Source organism: Crocodylus porosus, unplaced genomic scaffold, assembly GCF_001723895.1.
Source record: "Crocodylus porosus isolate Cpor-Errol unplaced genomic scaffold, CroPor_comp1, whole genome shotgun sequence".
NCBI lineage: Eukaryota > Metazoa > Chordata > Crocodylia > Crocodylidae > Crocodylus > Crocodylus porosus.
The window spans coordinates 97,835,799-97,854,010 of NW_017728918.1; the positions used below are offsets into that span (position 1 = coordinate 97,835,799).

The window sequence follows — 18,212 nt, forward strand, 5'->3', positions numbered from 1 at the left end:
TTGATAAAAGATACCACCCACAAAAATCCCTGTCTCTTGCATATTTCCTGGATCTTCACAGCTCCAACAGTTCAATACAACTACAACATTAGAATCATAGAAAATGGGGCTACTACCACAAGATTAAAATCATAGAAAAGTAGGGCTGGGCAGGACTTCAGAGGCATAACGTATGGTTTATTTAAATATTGTAGGTTCATGGAAAACTAGTAGACTACAGTACTTCTAGGGAACACTGACTGTGATCAAAAAATTCCAAAGTCATCTCTGATTGATTCTGTACATACCTTAGCTTTCTACAACATTGATTTAACAGACGTATACCATTAAACTTGTTACATTTAAACTATCTTGAAAAAAACAAGTTTTCAAGATATAAACATCAAAAGATCAATTTTCTTAATAAGAGCATGCTTTCTTTTCAGAACACAGAGCATGTCTGAACTATCAATTAGAAGGACAGGTGATACAGGTACAGAAGTAATAATGAACAAAATAAGCTATGGCAGGATTTACTTATGTGCTAATTCAGAGAAAGAATTAAACATAGAATACATCACGATGAACTGCACTGAACAGAGGCAATTCATTTTTTTTCAAAAGAATAAAAACATGGTCAAATAGACATTTTTTTAATTCAAACTGAATTGAATAAACACTTACATCAAAACCAATTTATGATAATAACAAGTCTGAACATCTTTCTCGCTCAAAGACACATTCAGAGAGAACAGTAACAACAGGGAAGTGATGTTTTTGAAATACATAAGCTACCTATTCTTTTGATGGCATCCCCATGCTCTTGACAAGCATAAGAAATCTGAAAGTATATCCTACTTAGTATGATTTGTGAAAACACCCATTATTTAGTGCAAGCGGGTTCATTTAAAGGCAAATTTCCAGTTTTGGAATATCTATATAAGCTAAATATGAAACTCATGCCTGGCAATAAATAATTTACTAGTGACCAGAAAAGATGATGAACTCCATTAGAAACAAAGTCTATTTTATTTTTCAATTAGCCAGCTGTGTCCCTCATCTGCTACCCAAGTCTTTTATGTCTTTTTCTCACTACAGTTACTTTTCCATGGAAAATTCTCAAACCTGATCACTCATGCTTCCTGTGGCCCTATTTCATGCTTTAGGCACCCCGACTTATTTGTTTTGTTACCCTAATTTACTAATCTTCTTTGATTGGCCATTTTTCTCACACTATTTCAATTCTCTTTCAAGTTAGTGCAATGCCCTTACGTTATAATACATGTCATATGATGATAAAAACCAGTTTATATCAAGTGATGCAAATTAGATACAAGATCAATAAAAGTATATTAACAAATAGCAAATGCCTAAGTTTTCAGATGGTTCTGCTTTCAGTTTGTACTAAGGAAGCAAACATATCTGATATGACAAAAAAACAAAACAAAAAACCCTCTAAGCAATAGCATAATTTGAACAACAAAACCTGGTGACATACAGATCAGCCTGGAGAAAATATTGAATTTTGCTATCATTTTGGCAAATTCTGTTTGGTTATATAAGGCATTAGAACTCAACCTACAAACTCAAAACAGCATGCCCCCCCCCCACTTGAAAATGGAAATAAGATGTAAATCTTGACCATATATGCCTGTAATCCAATGCATATCTGCTTCACCCTTCAGTGTAGTCATTGAAAGTGTAGTCAGAAAGTTTCTTTTCCTCCAGACCTTTCCCCTGCCAAGCCCAGGAGGCTGCAAATTGCTCACACCCACAAAGAGATTTCTGAGTTATGTATTTTAACCCATTTATGTTAATGATAAATGCATATGCAATCCCTGAATCAGTGACAAGTACACCATGGATTCCCAGAGGCCATGGGAATTATGCTTCCTTTGGTTTACACTCTCTTTGGCCCCAGGAATCTTGCATTCCTTTCTTCTCAGTGGCCCAACTTTAAGAGGAGGGATGGAGTGCTCCAATTCAAGACTTGCTCTAGACTGGTGCCTAGGTCAATTTTCTAGGACCTGAGAGATATGGGTTTTGAGATAGGATATAGAGATCCAAGATGCCAACACTTCTTATGTACCTAAACTAATCGCTAGACTTGTATACATAAAGCAGGCATCGTTACCACTAAGCATTTACTAATAATTGTTGTTGAGGATGTTTTGCTTTTTGTTTAATTTAGTGCTGTTAATGTTAGACTGGGATTACACATTAAAATTAGATGATGTTAAGAGCACTTAAAACTTGAACGATCACATATTAAGGCTCATTAACAAGTGCTAAGTACCCTTTACAAATCCTAAAGTAATGCTACTTGAGGAGAGGATTAACTTTGAGCTGTGTTACCTAGTTTGAGTTAAATTAACTTCTAACTGGGTGTTCACTTGAGATAAAAACTAACAATTTGCAGTACCCTAGTACCCCAGGAGGTACTGTTCCCAGGTGTACTCATGACTTTACGGTCCTGGACTGACTGCTGGAAACAGCAAGGCAGCAGGTGGATGGGATAGGTGAGTGGGAAGGAGGGAAAATGGATAAGGAGATTAGAGAATGAGGGGAAGAGAGCTAAGGGAAAAAGATGGAGGGGACCAAGATCAGAGGGAGAAAAGAGTGGGTTGGTAGGGAGCTTCTGGGCTACTGCCCCTTCTGCCCCCCACATTGCCCTGACCTCCAAATCATCCACTGCACCCCCCAGATCACTCCCTTGCCACTTGAACTGCTCCCTCTTCTCCTTGGATCCCTGCAGACCATGACACACTTGTGCACCCAGATCCAGGCCCTGCAATTGAAGGGTAGGCAGGGAGGAGGGGGAAGAGATGGCAAGGAGCTGCCAGGCAGCCTGGGAACATGGAGGGAGAAGGAACATCCCCCACACACTTCTGTCACTGCTGCTGCTCTTGGGCTAATTGAGTTGTCAGGACAGAGGTTTGGGAGCTGGAGGGACCATTCAGAGGGTGGACAGAGCAATCTGGAGGTGGAGGGGCTAATGGCAGTGTGAAGAGGAGGTCCACAGCTGATGGGGGCAGCGGAGTGATTTAGGGGCAAAGGAAGTGACCTAACTGGCATGGGAGGGCAGGGGGAGCTCCCCCCCCAGCCTATGTTGTGTCTAGAGAGTTGGTGAGCAGAGCAGGTATGGAACAGACTTACAGGTCCTAGGCATGCCCCTGCCCACCAGCCCCCAAGGTGCAGCATTAGAGAGGGTATTAATTTTGAACATATGACTGGTCTACAGTTTCCAATATTCCATATTTCCAATTTCAAAATAAGAGAACACCAATTGGGGGAGGGGGTATATGACTGTGGGGGGAGCAGTGATATGCCCCCTGCCCCCTCCAGCCCTGCTGGTGCCCCTCACTCCTGACCTGCAGCTCCCTGCTTCCTACCAGCCCTGCTGTCCATGCAGCTCACTCACATGGGTGCAGTCACATGCATGTGCACATGCACACACAGGCCAGTAGTTGCCAGGGCCCCCACACAGAGCATGTGATCTCCCAACACCCAATCAGCTTCCCCTGCTGTCCCCAGCCCCAAGCAAAAGCAGAGGTGAAGCAAAATTTTGCTTGTATTTTAAAAAACCCGCCTAGATGGAGGGCAAGGGACCAAAAAAGAGGACATTTCCAGGAAACCTGGACATATGGTAACCCTAGATCGATCACTAGAACTCATTAACTTTAACACAGACTAACATTCCTTACAATTAACACTTGTTAATGTTAATGGGCATCTTATCTTTAGGCATGGTCTAAGAATGCCTACTAGATCAGGCCTATCAAGGAACATACGCATGGGGACACCCAGTTTATAAAACTCAAATGGATTTGGGAAAAGCACAAGAAAAGTGCTGAAAAGTTTGGTTCAGCCAAGATAGCAGCCACTCTGGGTGTATACAGTAGCAGAATGTTAAGTGCCTAAATAAAATAATTGATTAAAACTTAGGTTCCTAACCTATTATGTGTTTTTGTGGACCATTCACTTGGACATAGATGCCTAAATTGCCATTACTGCAATTTAAGGTGTGCCTATGTCCTTTGCCTTTTTCAATCTGACCAATAATTCCTATGGAAATGGAGGAATAGAGAGAGGTATCCTTAAAGTGACCCCATAGTTTTTCTTCCCCTTCCTTCTTCACTGCTGTGACTACTGAGGAAGGAAAGGTATTTGTTTGTATTCCCATGCTTAGTTTGCCAGCCTCGATAGGAAGTGCTTTTCAGAAATGTTCCTGAAACTCAGCAGCACAAAAGTGAGAGCATACAGAGTTTGCAGCTACAAAAACTTTCCAAAACAATCATTTTAGTAGAACAGAGTTACCTTCCATGTTTAGACAAATATTCAACTTGTTTGTTGAATTTTTATTAACATTCGTGAAATTTTCTTATTAATTTTTTCCTTTCTGAAGCAAATTTTAGACAGCAGAGAAAACAAACTGGCAGCCATATAGTCACACTGGGTGGAGCATAAGCAATCCTAAAATTGAAAGTTAATTTCCAGATTGAATCACATATTTTATAAAAGGCTTATATCATATTTTATTGTCCTTTCTAAAGAATGAGATTGCTAATATGTGAGAGATGTTCTGTATCTAGTTAAATTAGACAGGTGGGCAGAAAAATGTTTAGTTTAACCTATGGGAAGCCACATAGTTTTAATGTGACATTACATCTGCCAACATTATAGTTTTTCTTGAATGCAAATTATTTTATTATTAACTAAGAAGTGTTGTTTGGAATTCTGTTTAATGTTAATGAAGTGAAAGATAAAATATGAAGAAAGAAGCAGTGGCCATAAAAGCAAAGTTTTTACCTTTTTATGACTGGGTATTATCATTATAAAAACCATCAAACCGTGCCAACCAGAGAATAATGAAATAGAAAAATGAATTTTGTTGTATAGACTTGAATTAATACTGAATAAATAAGGCAATCCTTGCTCTAAGCACTCTAGAACATAATGTACATTTTACAGGGCAATGTAAAGTTATTGTATTAAATCCCATTTATGGTTAATATGCATTTGTCTAAAACATTTGTTTATTTCCTGTTTATGGAAGGGGTGAAAATAAATCGATACTCTTCTGGTATAGAAGAGTATGACAGAGAATGAAGCCCAGACAAATGTTTCCAAACCCAGATAAATAATTTTTGCACAAAAGTTAACATCAAGTCAACATAACTTTAATTTTATGGAAATTAATTTATTAGGAAAAATCTTTAGACTTATTTAATATACAACTACTAATTTTCATCAGTAGTTCTAGTTTATATGGTTAAAATGATCTATGTTAAAATAGCCTATCAGTGTTGCAAACATTAGCTACTATGAACCAACTTGTTGCTAAAGATAACACAAGTAGCTGCTGTAGGCGCTTCAAAATCTCTACGGGGAGAGAAGGTATATATTAAGGAAAAAATCTCCTTTAGATGATACTGATAATTTTCTTTTCTAAAAAAACCCTGGTGTGGCCCTTGTCATAAATATTTTGAGGTCCTGCAACTGTCTGCTTAATCTTTGTTTCTAAACAAATAATGGACAGTAGAGAAGATCAAGCCTAATCGTATTGGTTCGGTTCAAATGATGCGTGCTTTTTTTCTTTCTTCCTTGGCCAGCAGACTCTCTCAGACAGCAGCGGTCATTTTGCATACTGTGTTAATGTAGATATGTTAAAAATATATCCAATGTGTCTGTCTACAGATGCTCATGCTCTAAGTTAGAAAAGTTGTCCTCTTAAAGAAAGCATTATTTGAGCAACAAATTCCCATACCGTATTTTCTTATGTACAACTTGTCCCCCAAATAAGATATATGCCTTGTTTTTGAAAGTCAGAAAGAACAAAAAGATCTTTTCTTGCTTCTGCAGCAGAAACTTCTGGGTACTACTGTAATATCAAAACTAAATTACAAAAAAAAAATCACAGTGAGTGAACTGACTGCTGCCACCTGGCTCCAATGCAGGAGAATGGGAGCCAGATCCTTAGATTGTAGGGAATTGGCAGTTCCATTGAAGTCAGTGGAACCAAGCCAATTCACAACAGCTGAAAATCTGGTTCAGAACATCTGGATAGCATGCAGGATGGTGTGGCTGCAATTTGCAGCTCGGTTGAGCTTGAAGTCCCTCCAGTTCAATCTATACAGCAGAGACTTCAGTGAAGATATTATGGAACAACAGGATGTGAAGTGAATATAAATCAAGGATACTAAAGTTATATAGTAAGTAAACTGCTTTATCACAACATAAAAATTGTTTGTGCAAAGCATTTGTTCAAGCCTATTGCAGAGTTTTGAGATTATTTTGTAATTTCAAAAAGTTCTTGTCTTTCAGCTGTTGATGGTTGTATTTGTATTTTTATTAGCAAGGAGTGAAATCACAAGATGACCTCCACCATAGGCACTGACTTTTATTTTTGCTGTGGGAGGGGCCCTAAGATGATGCCCCCACTCTCACCACAGCACAGCTGGAGCAGAGCCCGTAGGGGGCTGGGAGCAGATGGATGGCTGCCTGCTGTGGGCATGGAACTCCCCACCTGCTGCCCTCCCTTTGGGAGCTCCATGTTGGCCACACCGTGGATCCTTCTGCTCAGCTGGCAGCAATGGGAAGCACAACTCCACGCTGCTTCCCCCAATGCTGCTGGGCAGGTACAGGATGCCTTGCCATGGCTGGTGTAGGTCTCCCAGGGGGAGGAGAGCATGGCGGGGAGCCTGAGAATCAGCTTCCAGGATCCCAGGTTGAGCCAGGGTTTTCAGGGCTTCATGGGTCTCCAGTGTACATGGGAGATGGCTATCAACTAGGAAACAGAAGTTCCTAGTGCTGTTAGGCTCTCTGTGGGGCTCCTGATCTTGGGCAGTCACATCATGAATCCCTGATGCAGTCTGCATGGTGGGGCTACCACAGAGACTGATCATAGAAATCTGTGCTCTTCAGCAGCCTGCCAAGTGATTTGGCAATGAAACCAGGTAGGATTCTTTCCAAGCTCTACCTATAGATCAGTGAAAATTGGTCAAAACTAATGCATTTTGACAAAACTTTTCAGTTTCAGTGTACTGGAATTTTCTGATTAAAACCTTTTCATTGGTTCTAGTCAAATACCTGGAAACAAAAGGAAATTTACTTCCGTTTTACAAGTAGGGGAAATGGTAAATTCAGGAATTCCTGACAGCATCTAGCATATAGGAAATCCTTCTTTCCCACACCATTGCGGTTTCCTAGTAGTTGTCCCACTAGCGTCTTACTCACTATCAGAGCCATGAAATTTAGCTCTAGAAAATTCAATTTTATTTTAAGGCCAAGGAAAAATAAAAGCAAATGTGAGGAAGGGGAAAGAGTAAATTCATTTAATGTCCATGCCAGGTAAGTTTGTGATCTCATCTGAACTCAAATTGAAGTCCATTTTCCGTGCTGCTAACAGAAAGTTAACTTCAGTTAATATTTTGTGTTACTGTTTATACTTAAGCATTGCAACTGCATAATGGATTATCTGTTATTTTTAATTCTCTCTCATATTTAAAGGGATAACAACCCAAACTAATTTGATTTTTCCAGATTTGCAAATTTTTATAATAGATTGAAGTCCTGAGGGAGTCTGTAACAGATGGATGATTGTGTTATTCTAATTACAACTACCTAAGGCTTTATAAAGCTATCATTTCTTAAAGAAAATCAATTTTTCATTCCAAGAAACATGATAAACATTGACTATCTATGCACTGTACTGAATCTACATTCATATAAACCAAAACTTCTGTTTATTAAAACTAAATATCTGGCTCCTCTTTGAAACTGTTGTTCAGGAGGCTGTTCAAACCCCAGTGCAAGATGGAGGAGGGAGTATACAATCACCTATCAAATGTTCTTCAGGCTTGTTTGGGAATACAGGCTGGAAAAGATACCAGCAGAGACAGGTGATTCTAAAACTGCCCCACATTATTGATTAAATATTAATGTAGTGACTGTTGTGGAAGACCTAACTCCACACACCTACCCACAACTTCACCTGGAAACCCAACTTCCTCCAATATCTCCCACAAACCCACCCACAGACCCCTCAAATACACAAGGTGGCTGACCTCCTGGCCATTTTTGGCCAAGAGGACACATTTGACAGTTCAAAGAAGGCCGCCACAAGGAACACATCATCTGGGCAGCTATTGCCCAGAAGGCACGGTGTGGGGGGACACACATGGCACCACTGCCGCACAAAGGCTAACTGTGGCGTCAAGGCCCACTGGCATCTGGACCAGAGGTGCAAGCGGCTCTGCTGCAGTGCCTGTACCAGAGCCCAGGTTGCCATGGATTCCTGTCCAGGTCTGGCAGGCATGCAGACGTAGGACTGCAGGTTGAAGGGGCCGGATGTTTTCATGGGTGGCAGCAGGTGACAGCCAGGCAGCAGCCCCCATTACCAGACTGCTACAGTGTGTAGAGGGTGCAGGGGCCTCCTAGGGGCAGTCCTAGGTCAGGACTGTTGCAGCAATCCAGCTGTCACAGGGGGTTAGTGTCCCCATATATCAACTGGCCAGGCCTCAGAAGCTTCTGAGGGCAAGTAGCCATGAGCTACTCACCAGGGCAACTTTTTATACTGCTGGGGCCAATGCAGGTACTGGGCAGGATCCATTTGCCCTAAGTGGCACAATTTGCCCCACACCAAAGTGCATGTTCAGGCACGTGTGCTGAGGCACAAATTTGTGCTGTTGCTATTTGAGCTGCTGCAAGTGCATGTGCCCGTATGTGTGGCTATGGCCAAGAAGGATTCTAGAAGGATCTGTTGGGATCCAATGCTATTTAGCAGAAGTGGAAAGATTAGCAATGCTAAGTTTGCAGGTATCATAAAACTGGGATAGGCTGTAAACTCTTTGTAGGATAGGATTAGAATTCAAAAGCATATTGATGAATTAGAGATTTGAGCTACTGCCAATAAAACAAAATTCAAGAGGCAAATATAATGAGCTATTCCCAGGACAAAAGAATTTGGTGCATAGATAAAGAAAGGAAGACAACTGGTTAGGCACTGGCACTCCTGAGAAGGATTTAAGGTTTGCAGTGGATGGCAAACTTAAGTCAGTAATGTGATTCCAGCGCAAAAAACTACATTTTAGGCTGCGTTAGCAGAAATGTAATATTCAACATGCAGGGGGGAAAAGACACTCTATTCAGTGCTGTTTAGGCATTATCTGCAGCAATGTGTGCAGCACTGGGCATCACGCTTCTAGAAAGATGTAGAGAAACTGGAGAGGATGCAAGGGTGAACAAAAAATGATAAAGAGGTTGAAACAGAAAGTTATATAATAAAAGGCTAAGAAAACTATGTATGTTTAGTGTGGGAAAAAAAGGCAGTTGTCAGAGCACCACAGAAGTAGGCTGAAAGGCTGCCATAAAGAACAGTGGTTCTCAGGAAAATTAAGAAGGACAATGGAAAAGTGGCCCAGGGAAGTTGTAGAATGTCCTTTATCGGAGATTTTCAAGAGGCTAGACAGGCCTCTGTCTAGGATGGTTTAAGAATGCTGCCTGTATCCTGCATCTGTACAAGAAGTTAAATTGGATTAGACACCCTATAGGTATCTCTCAAACCTGTGATTTTAGCATATTTAGCCCTTCTTTTCCTTTATCTGTGTGTGTGTGTGTTTGCACACTTTTTAAAAATAACACTCAGAAGAAATATATAATGACAAACTGAATGTTTGTTGATCTGTTAAAATGAAATAGGGTGTGTGTGTATGTATTGGGGCAGGGATTTTGCTGACAAAAAAATTGGTAGAATCCAAACCAGAATATTTTTCAGTTTTTTAGGTTTTCAGTTTAATCCAACCATCACTTATTTAAACTGTTGTAATTCTGATCAAGCTTTCCAGCTCCCCTACAGTTCAGAGGGATGAAAAGCAGTTCTCTCTCAGCATGAAACTATTAACTATTATCCAATTCTTTTTCACTTCTGACTGTGTTGTCGGACCTTAAAACGAAGGTTTAAAATAAAGCTTTAGATAGATACTGAAATTATTTTGTTGCACTGGCCTCTAAGAAAGCAATATAAAATTATACAGAGATTTTATATATGCTAGCAGATTGCAAGAGGTTAAGACTTCTATATATTGTGTAGTGAGGATAATATACAAGTGACAAATGAAATACACATATGAGAGACTACACAGGTCTATAACCACATCACTTACTAAGTCCAGGATTTAGTCTAACATTCTGAACTCTTGGGAAGTTTTTAAACCTGCCATCAGGGAAATATTTTCTCTCTTCCCAAATGTAGTACAATTTTTCTGTCCTGTTTACCAACCCAAGTCCCAGAATATGAAAGATTAGTACTTAAGCCACCTTTTTATACATTTATAAATTTTACAGCTGTGACTTCTGATATCTTGTGTCCCTGCAGGACTAAATTATATAATGCTAAAAAGGGATGTTTCTAAAAAGATTCAGTGCTTACCTTTAGCCTAGATTTTGAGACAGAAATTTAAAATAATGTCAATTTTAATGTCCATTAAATAAATAAATACATATTACTATATATATAGTGTTCTAGTAAATATATATTTCAGACATTACATTAATGTAAAGTAGAAGTGTGCATTAGGGGGATTTTTTGTATGTTTTTTTTTCTCACTCTTCAAACTGTGAACAGTAGAATTAATGTAATTACAGGATCTAGCTTTAAGAAATGTTATTAAATGTAAAGGAAAGTTAGTTCTGATTTCTAGACCTTTTAAAATGCATTAATGGTATTTTTCTTTCCTTTCCTACCTAGATGGAATTCTGATAATAACAGAGATGGACAGATACCATAAGTAAACGCTTTGAGAAAACCCTCCTCAGGTATAATTTTGAGTAGTAAATTATGTGCACTATACAAAATACATGACTGATTTTACAGATACTGGTTTGAAGTGGCAACATTACTAAGCCAACTACAAATCAGTCTCAGTCTTAACTAAGTGCCAACAAAACTTTGTACCACTTCATCATGCTTTTACATTGGTCTTTGCAATGAACTTACAATCCATCAAATTCCTTTAATAATTAGCAATACTACATTTCAGCAAACATGAAGGTTATCTCCCAAAAGAAGTAAGAATCCCTCATTTGAAACATGAATAGATTAACTGCTCACAAATATTAAAATGTGCTTATCTTTTCAAAAGCCTAAGTGACAGAAACAATTTCCCCCTTTTAAAAGATAAATATGAAATGCCTGCATGCAAATAAAATGTTGGAAAACTGACCTTTATTGACTCCAGTGCTGAAGTAACATTCTGATGGGCTTTCAGAAAGATGCAACACAAACTTTTCAATTAATTCTGCCAAAACTGAAAAAAACAAAAACCCATTAAGCCATTAGAGGCAGGGAACATAATATGGAACTACATATTACCCAACAAAATGACAGTACATGGCCAGCCAAAGCAATTTGAACTCTTGCGTGTTTATTCATGCTTGCACAGGGAAACAATTCAAAACATGTATTGTGCTTTGTATTCATAACAATATTCCCGCTTTAAATTAAAATTTTAATAGCTTTGCTGAGAATCTATTCACTGTAAACTGAAAAGGAATCACTTATTATCTTTAGATTCTCTAATGATTACTTCATAATTTGTTACACAATTTCAATATAAAAAGAAAATTAACTCTAATTAAACCACAAAATCTTATCAGCATTTGTCTATGCTTGTAGACTAAGAGGCAAAAAAAAATCACTGACAGACCAAAGACAAGCTCTATCCTTCACTCTAATAAGTAGTGCAAAAATATTTATTTGCATGCTAATCCACGACATGAAAAGCACACTAAATATTAGAAAACAGAAGCAAATCTTAAAGGGATAATTCCGTCTTGTACTGTGACTCTGATCTTCTTACTGAGTAGATGTGTTCCTTCCATGGAGATTCCTTACAAATAATACTCTTCTCTGAGTATGCAGGTATATTGTAGGTTGCTGGGAGTTGGTCACTATTCAGAGAACTGTAATTCTTACCCTGGAAGGTTTTTACACAGCAAGTTTCTGCTGACACTGTCAGTATTAGGTTGACCAGTACTTTTGCATCACATCATAGGATACTTTTAGAGCGTAAGACCTGCTGCTAAAAGACAGAGGACCATTGCAAATAGAAAGCTCCCCATGGATATTAATAAAATCTCTAGGCTGGGAGGTGTGTTGTGTAGGATGGAAGAGGGTGGAGAAGTTAAATCCCTTCATACTCAGCAGCAGGAAAAACTATAGTACCTCAACCAAAAACATTAAAAGATGTTTTCTATACTGTGGGAGTAAGCCATGTAGAAAACAGTACTGATCTACAGTAAGAACTCCAAGTAGCAATTACAAAAACATAACAAGGAAAGGATGATGAGACAAAGTCATCTATCATCGCCAATTTAATTCAAATGTAAACAGAGCTGATCTCACTTTATAGTCACAATACCCTGAACAATATAAAGGAGAAAATGTATAAATGTATAAAGATAACCATTTCACATTTCCTCCAGGTACTCTTTAGGATACATATTGACATTAAATTGTACACATCATTTGATTTATAGTCCAAAAGGTTAAATCACTTTGTTTTAACAGATTTTTGCCTATTGAGAATAACTTAAGAAGAGAAACATTTTCACAATTGGAAAGATATATCTCATCAATCCAACATTTATGTGGCTTACAGGATGTTGCTGGGAGATCACTGACTATATGTCAGTGTCTCCCCATTAAAACAAACAAACTCAAATGGCACTTCACCTCATAAAGAACCAGCAAGAACCAGATGAAAGAAGTCTTCAAAAAACAATTGTAATTATGCCATTGATTTTTTACTGTGGTAGTAACAAGTAGGGCCCATGTTGACAGTTCACGTAACAAATGCTGATTGTTAAAGAACCTAATTTATATTACAAAGAACTCCTATTTCATTGGGAAACATCAGTCTCCTGATATATCAAACAGAGACTACAAAGAAATTATGTTTCCTTTCTTTCATCTTTGAACAGAAAGAACTATTAAATAACTATGATAGTTATTTTTTCCTAATAATTCTAATATTATAAAAGCCTTAGTCTGTCTGACCAGAATGCTTTATTCACACTCTGATTGGTTATCTGAAACAACCAGAGTGCTCCAGTAGTGTTCCGGACAGGCACTGGTGGTGCACCGCCATGATGGTGGGGACAGAGCAGGGGAGAGGCCAGCACTGCTTCATGCCATATCAAGATGCTTTACCAATTCTAACACAGCCCCCTCTGGGGACTGGGGTGGAGGGAGAGAGGGAGTCTCTTCAGAAACTGCAGAATTTCCAACCGAGACAAACAGAGTTTGGATCCCTAAAGAAGGTAAAGTCTTCTGAATGAATGTTTGGTTACTAAGCCTGTCTTCCAAAAGAAATACTATTATCAGAACTTTTTCTGCTGTAGTTTAACTCTGTGATTCAGAATTTGCCTTAAAAATGGTATTTGTAAAAACTCTTTCCCCACCCTAAAGGAGACAAATGAAACCTTTAACATAGATTAACATACTATATTGTATTTATACAACAGAACAATCTTCAATCCTGGAAAGCACAAGCACTATAAAAATAAATCCAATAAATGTGCAATTAAGACAAGAGATTAACAGATGGAAGATAAAGAAGTCTGAGGAAGCCTGGACTTCACATGTAGTAACACATTGCATACATAATGTTTTACATTCAGGTAGATAACACACGCCATCCTCTAATACTAATAGGAGCAATGTCACAGGATTAAAATATTGCACAATTAACAAAATTTAAAGTCAAAACAGAATGTTTTTAATTTGTTGCTTTTTTATTGGAAAGCATCCACATGCTTGACCTAACAGTCAAATATTTCAGTTCAGTGCTTGAGTTAATGGGAGAAGCAAAAGATAAACTGCTAAGCAATTTTTTGAAACTCAAGCACAAAATTGATTTCAGCCATTTGAAAGTATTCATCTAAGTACCTATCAAGGGGCTGTGAAAACTCTTAATCAGGTTTGCGAGAGAAAAAGATATATAAGGAAGGTGTATTGAAACATGTTTGGCTAACAAATAAATTGAGTGTTTTCATAGGAGAAGACATTTCTCCTGAGACAATGTTCATGTAAAATGAGAGATGCTTGCTTTATGTAGCTGTGGTTGTACCTAAAAGCTTATTTAGCAACTTATGCCAAAGCTGTTTATATTCAAGTACCTCCTGGAATCCACAGGCCTTTAGATTTCAAAGTAACAAATGTGGTATAGGGAAGCAAATCTCCATCAAAATGGTGGAGATCCATTAGTTTTCTTTTTTCTTCCTTCTCTAAAAGAGCAAGGATAAAACCATGAAACATTTATGATGCAAAAACTCCAGATTGCTGTAACAAAAGAACAAGAGTAAATGTAGATTTTTTTTTTTAACACTGAAGTCAATAGGGACAACTGAACTTCCTAGAAATAATGAACAGTTCCTTAGCTGGTTTCAACTGACATGACTTTACTGAAATCAGGAAAAAGGGTAGAGATGCACCTTATAGATGCATAGATCAGAGAGATGTGTAAGGTTTTCTGAGCCCAAGCTCATGTCATCAGGTGCTGTGAAAGGACATGCATAGTACAGGCTATCAAACAGGGAAAGTGATTTGAATACAAAATACAGGGAAGGGAAGGAGGGAAGGAAACGTGTGGGGGAGAGGGGCGCAGGAGAATGGCACTATTGGGAGAGACAAATAAGTAATAAATTCAAAGAGACAAAGGGATCATAAAAGCTAATTCAGGTAACAGGATAAGAATAGGTAGTCCCTGTTTAGACATGCTTAATACAATCCAGTCTATAATTCTTGTTCTGCAATTTTGTGTTCATTTTTTTGCCATCTATGTAGTGTGTTTCTACCCTGCCTTCTGTCTGGTAGGGCCGTGCAAAATTTTGGAAGCCGTTTCATTTCAGAGGTGTTTTGGGCCGTTTCGGTGCCTGAAACACCGAATCCAAATTGAAACAGAAGGCTCCGAAACATAACAAGGTATCGAAAACATTTTGGAAATGTTTCAGAAAATTTTGGAGTTTTGGAGGCTTGCAGGGAAAACAGCTGCCCCAGCAATGTGGGGCTGCACGGGGCAGGCAGTGGTGGTGAGGAGACCCCTGGCATGGATCTCAGCTTCCTGCAGAGCAGAGTCATGCAGCAGGGACCAGCAGGCTTGCTCACCGCTCTGTGCTGCTTCCTGGATTCCCCAGATGAGCAACCCATGGCCTCATCATGCTCCCTTCTGGGGCTCCAAGCCCCACCCAGCTGGGCAGTAGGGCTGTAAGAAGCTTGAAGCCCGTTTGAAACAGATTCGTAGCAGATTCGGCAGAGCTGAATCTCCAAAACAGATTCAGCTGAAACGAAACAGAACAGTTATTTGAAACACTGAAACGAATCACTGTCTTCCGAAACGGCTGAACCCAAAACTAAATCAAAACACAGCCGTTTCACACAGCCCTACTATCTGGCTTTAGACTAACACAGCAAACTCCCTTTCTCTGTTCACTAACATCAGTTATGCACATTTACAGTAACTGAAGATTTACTTATTAGATTTGTGTGTCAACCTTCCCAACAGCTTACAGGAAGACAGAATAGCACATAAAAATCAAGTGAAATATTAACACAGAATAAGAAACAGACCCTCCCACATAAAGTCTAGCATTGCTTGATAAATACCTGTCTAAACAGATAGATCTTATGGTACTTCCAGAAAATGTCCAGGCTTGAAATCTGGCACAACTCTAGGGGGAGGGAGTTCCAAAGCTCAGAAGCAACTACCATTCTGCTTGGCATGTGCACCTTGGGGTGGACACTGGGATAGCTATGAAAGGCCCAATTCTTCTTGTAGCAGTATGGCTTCAGCCTCTTCCCCATTGTCCTCCCTGAGGCATGCATGCGTCTGCCACTGGAAACGTGCTAGGCTGGGGCTCCACAGACCCTGGTGCAGCTGCTTGTAGCCTACCCATTACCTGCTGCGAGCAGCCCAGTCTTCATGGCAAGAGGCAGAGGTCTACCTAGAGCCCAGGATGGCTGCAGCAGGCAGCTGGAAGGCCGCAAACAGTTGCACTGGGGTCCACAAAGTACCAGTGTGGCTTGTTGCTGGTGATGGGTACACGAGCGCTAGGGCTCTGCAAAGCCTTGGTCGCTGATTTGATTCGGCAGAGATTCTGCCCAATTCGGCGGTCGAATCTCTGAATCAAATCAGAAGACCCATTCATCTCTCTGAATCGAATCAGAAGCCTCTGATTTGATTGGGACACAGACACAACTTTATATTTTTTTCTACATACATCAAAGTACCAGGAACACTGAGATGGTGGGGCAGATGGAGCATCCCACAGGAGCGTGGGGGGTTCCCGGTGTGCTCAGCAGCAGACCTGGAAGTAGACCAGAAGCACTTCCAGTCTACTTCTGGGTCTACTGCAGAGTGTGCGGGGGTCCCTCCTACCCGCCCCGACTCAGCAGCTGGTGTCTCCTGGGTCTGGGGTGGCACCTAAGGTCTCCCTGCAGCCAACCGCTGTACTTCTAGTCCACTTCTTGGGCCACCAGTAAGCACACGGAGGCCCCCCCATGCTGGTGTGGGACTGTCCATCCACCCCACCATCTCAGCGTTCATGAGCCGCTCCTGGTACCTCAAAGTACATAAAAAAAAAAACCATTTAAAACTGCTTATGGCCAAATTGTTGATTCTCCAAATCAAAATCAAATCTTCAGATGTGGATTTGGCTGAATCGAATTGGGATAGTGATCTGAATCGACGAATGAAATCACTGTCCCCCAAAACAGGCTGAATCCAAATCGAATACAGCCCACTTTGCACCCCCCTAATCTGCGCCGTGGGGCAGATGGCAGGGAAGAAGCCAGGACTGCACTGCCAGAACAAGGATCAGGCCCCCTCATGGCTCCCTCACCAGCCACCCTGGCACGCCAACATCTTACAAGTTGAGGTTGTATTTTTGACACTCTGCCTAAAAACGTTGCCGACCTGTCCTACATGTTATTGCCAAGTGAAATGTTGGTACTTCCAGAGTGGATTCTCAACTGAACATTATGGGCCATAAGGGAGAAGGTAGTCTATTAGGTACCTTGAACCAAACCCATTTAGGGCCAGATCTTGTTAGCAGACCAGTTGAGCATGCCTGATCTAGTTTGACATTCTGCCTAGCACAGGATTAAAGAAAACCTTGAATTAATTCAGCTTTAAGATTAATTGCTATGTTTTAACTAGAGAGTACTATTTAGAAAAATACCCAAACTTGTTTTAAAATATTACAGTGATGGAAAATTTGCCTGAAAAGTCTTTCAACAGTTAATGATGTGAAGGACAAGATGGAAGGTGTTAAAAATATGTACTAATCTACTTTTTCAGATTGGCTTCCAGCTCTTGACTGCTCAACTAGTTATCCAGTCTGACCCCAGGTATTTCATAAAAATCACTGCTTTCTTAAACACAGACATCCAAATCTTCCTGTATAGTTTCCAGATGGACATTTGGCCAGATTGAAATCCATCTTGTTCATTTGCCGCCAGATCACCAAACAATCCAAATTATTCTACATAAGAGGTACGTTCCCTTCCTTCCCTACCACTTGTCCAATCTTTGCATCTTTTGTAAGCTTTATCAGTAAAGATTTTATATTTTATTTCAAATGACTGAAAAAGTGCTAAGTATATAAAATAAGAATCAATATCTGCAAGAACACTAAAACACATTTGATTGAAGGTGGTTTCCATTTATAATTACCTCTACAGACCTAGCTTTTAGCAGGCTTTAATCCATTTAATGTATAACATATTGATACTGTATTGTTCTAATTTCTTAATCATACTACTGTGTGGTGCCAACTTAAATGCCTTACAGCATTCAATTTAACTAATATACTTATCTTTATAAACCAAACACTTTATCTTAAAAAAGCCGAGTTTTCTGACACGGGCTATTTTCCATAACCTTTGTTGTTCGGCATTATTATAATACCCTTCTTTAAACACGTATTAATGGAATCCCATATTAGCAGTTTCATTATTTTCCCCATGATTCACACCAGGCCGATGGACCTAAGATTGCTAATAACTATGTGAAGGAAAGCTAAATGTCACTGCAAGCTGATGTTGGCGACTGGGCATGGCCAGCTAGAGACCCTCTGGGTAAAAATTCATGGGAAAAACGGCACAGGGGACACAACGGTGGGAGTCTACTACAGACCTCCCACTCAAAGTCCTGAGCTTGACCAGGAGTTCGCCC

General features: G+C 39.7%; 1 protein-coding gene across 1 annotated transcript in view; it reads right to left on the reverse strand.

The window, feature by feature from the left end:
* The window catches only part of TBC1D32 (TBC1 domain family member 32), a 166,602-nt gene that overhangs the window by 42,165 nt on the left and 106,225 nt on the right, over nucleotides 1–18,212 (reverse strand). The window contains exon 28 of the mRNA XM_019537971.1: nucleotides 11,202–11,285. Within this exon, the coding sequence (XP_019393516.1) occupies nucleotides 11,202–11,285 (84 nt within the window). The remainder of the gene's footprint in view (nucleotides 1–11,201; nucleotides 11,286–18,212) is intronic.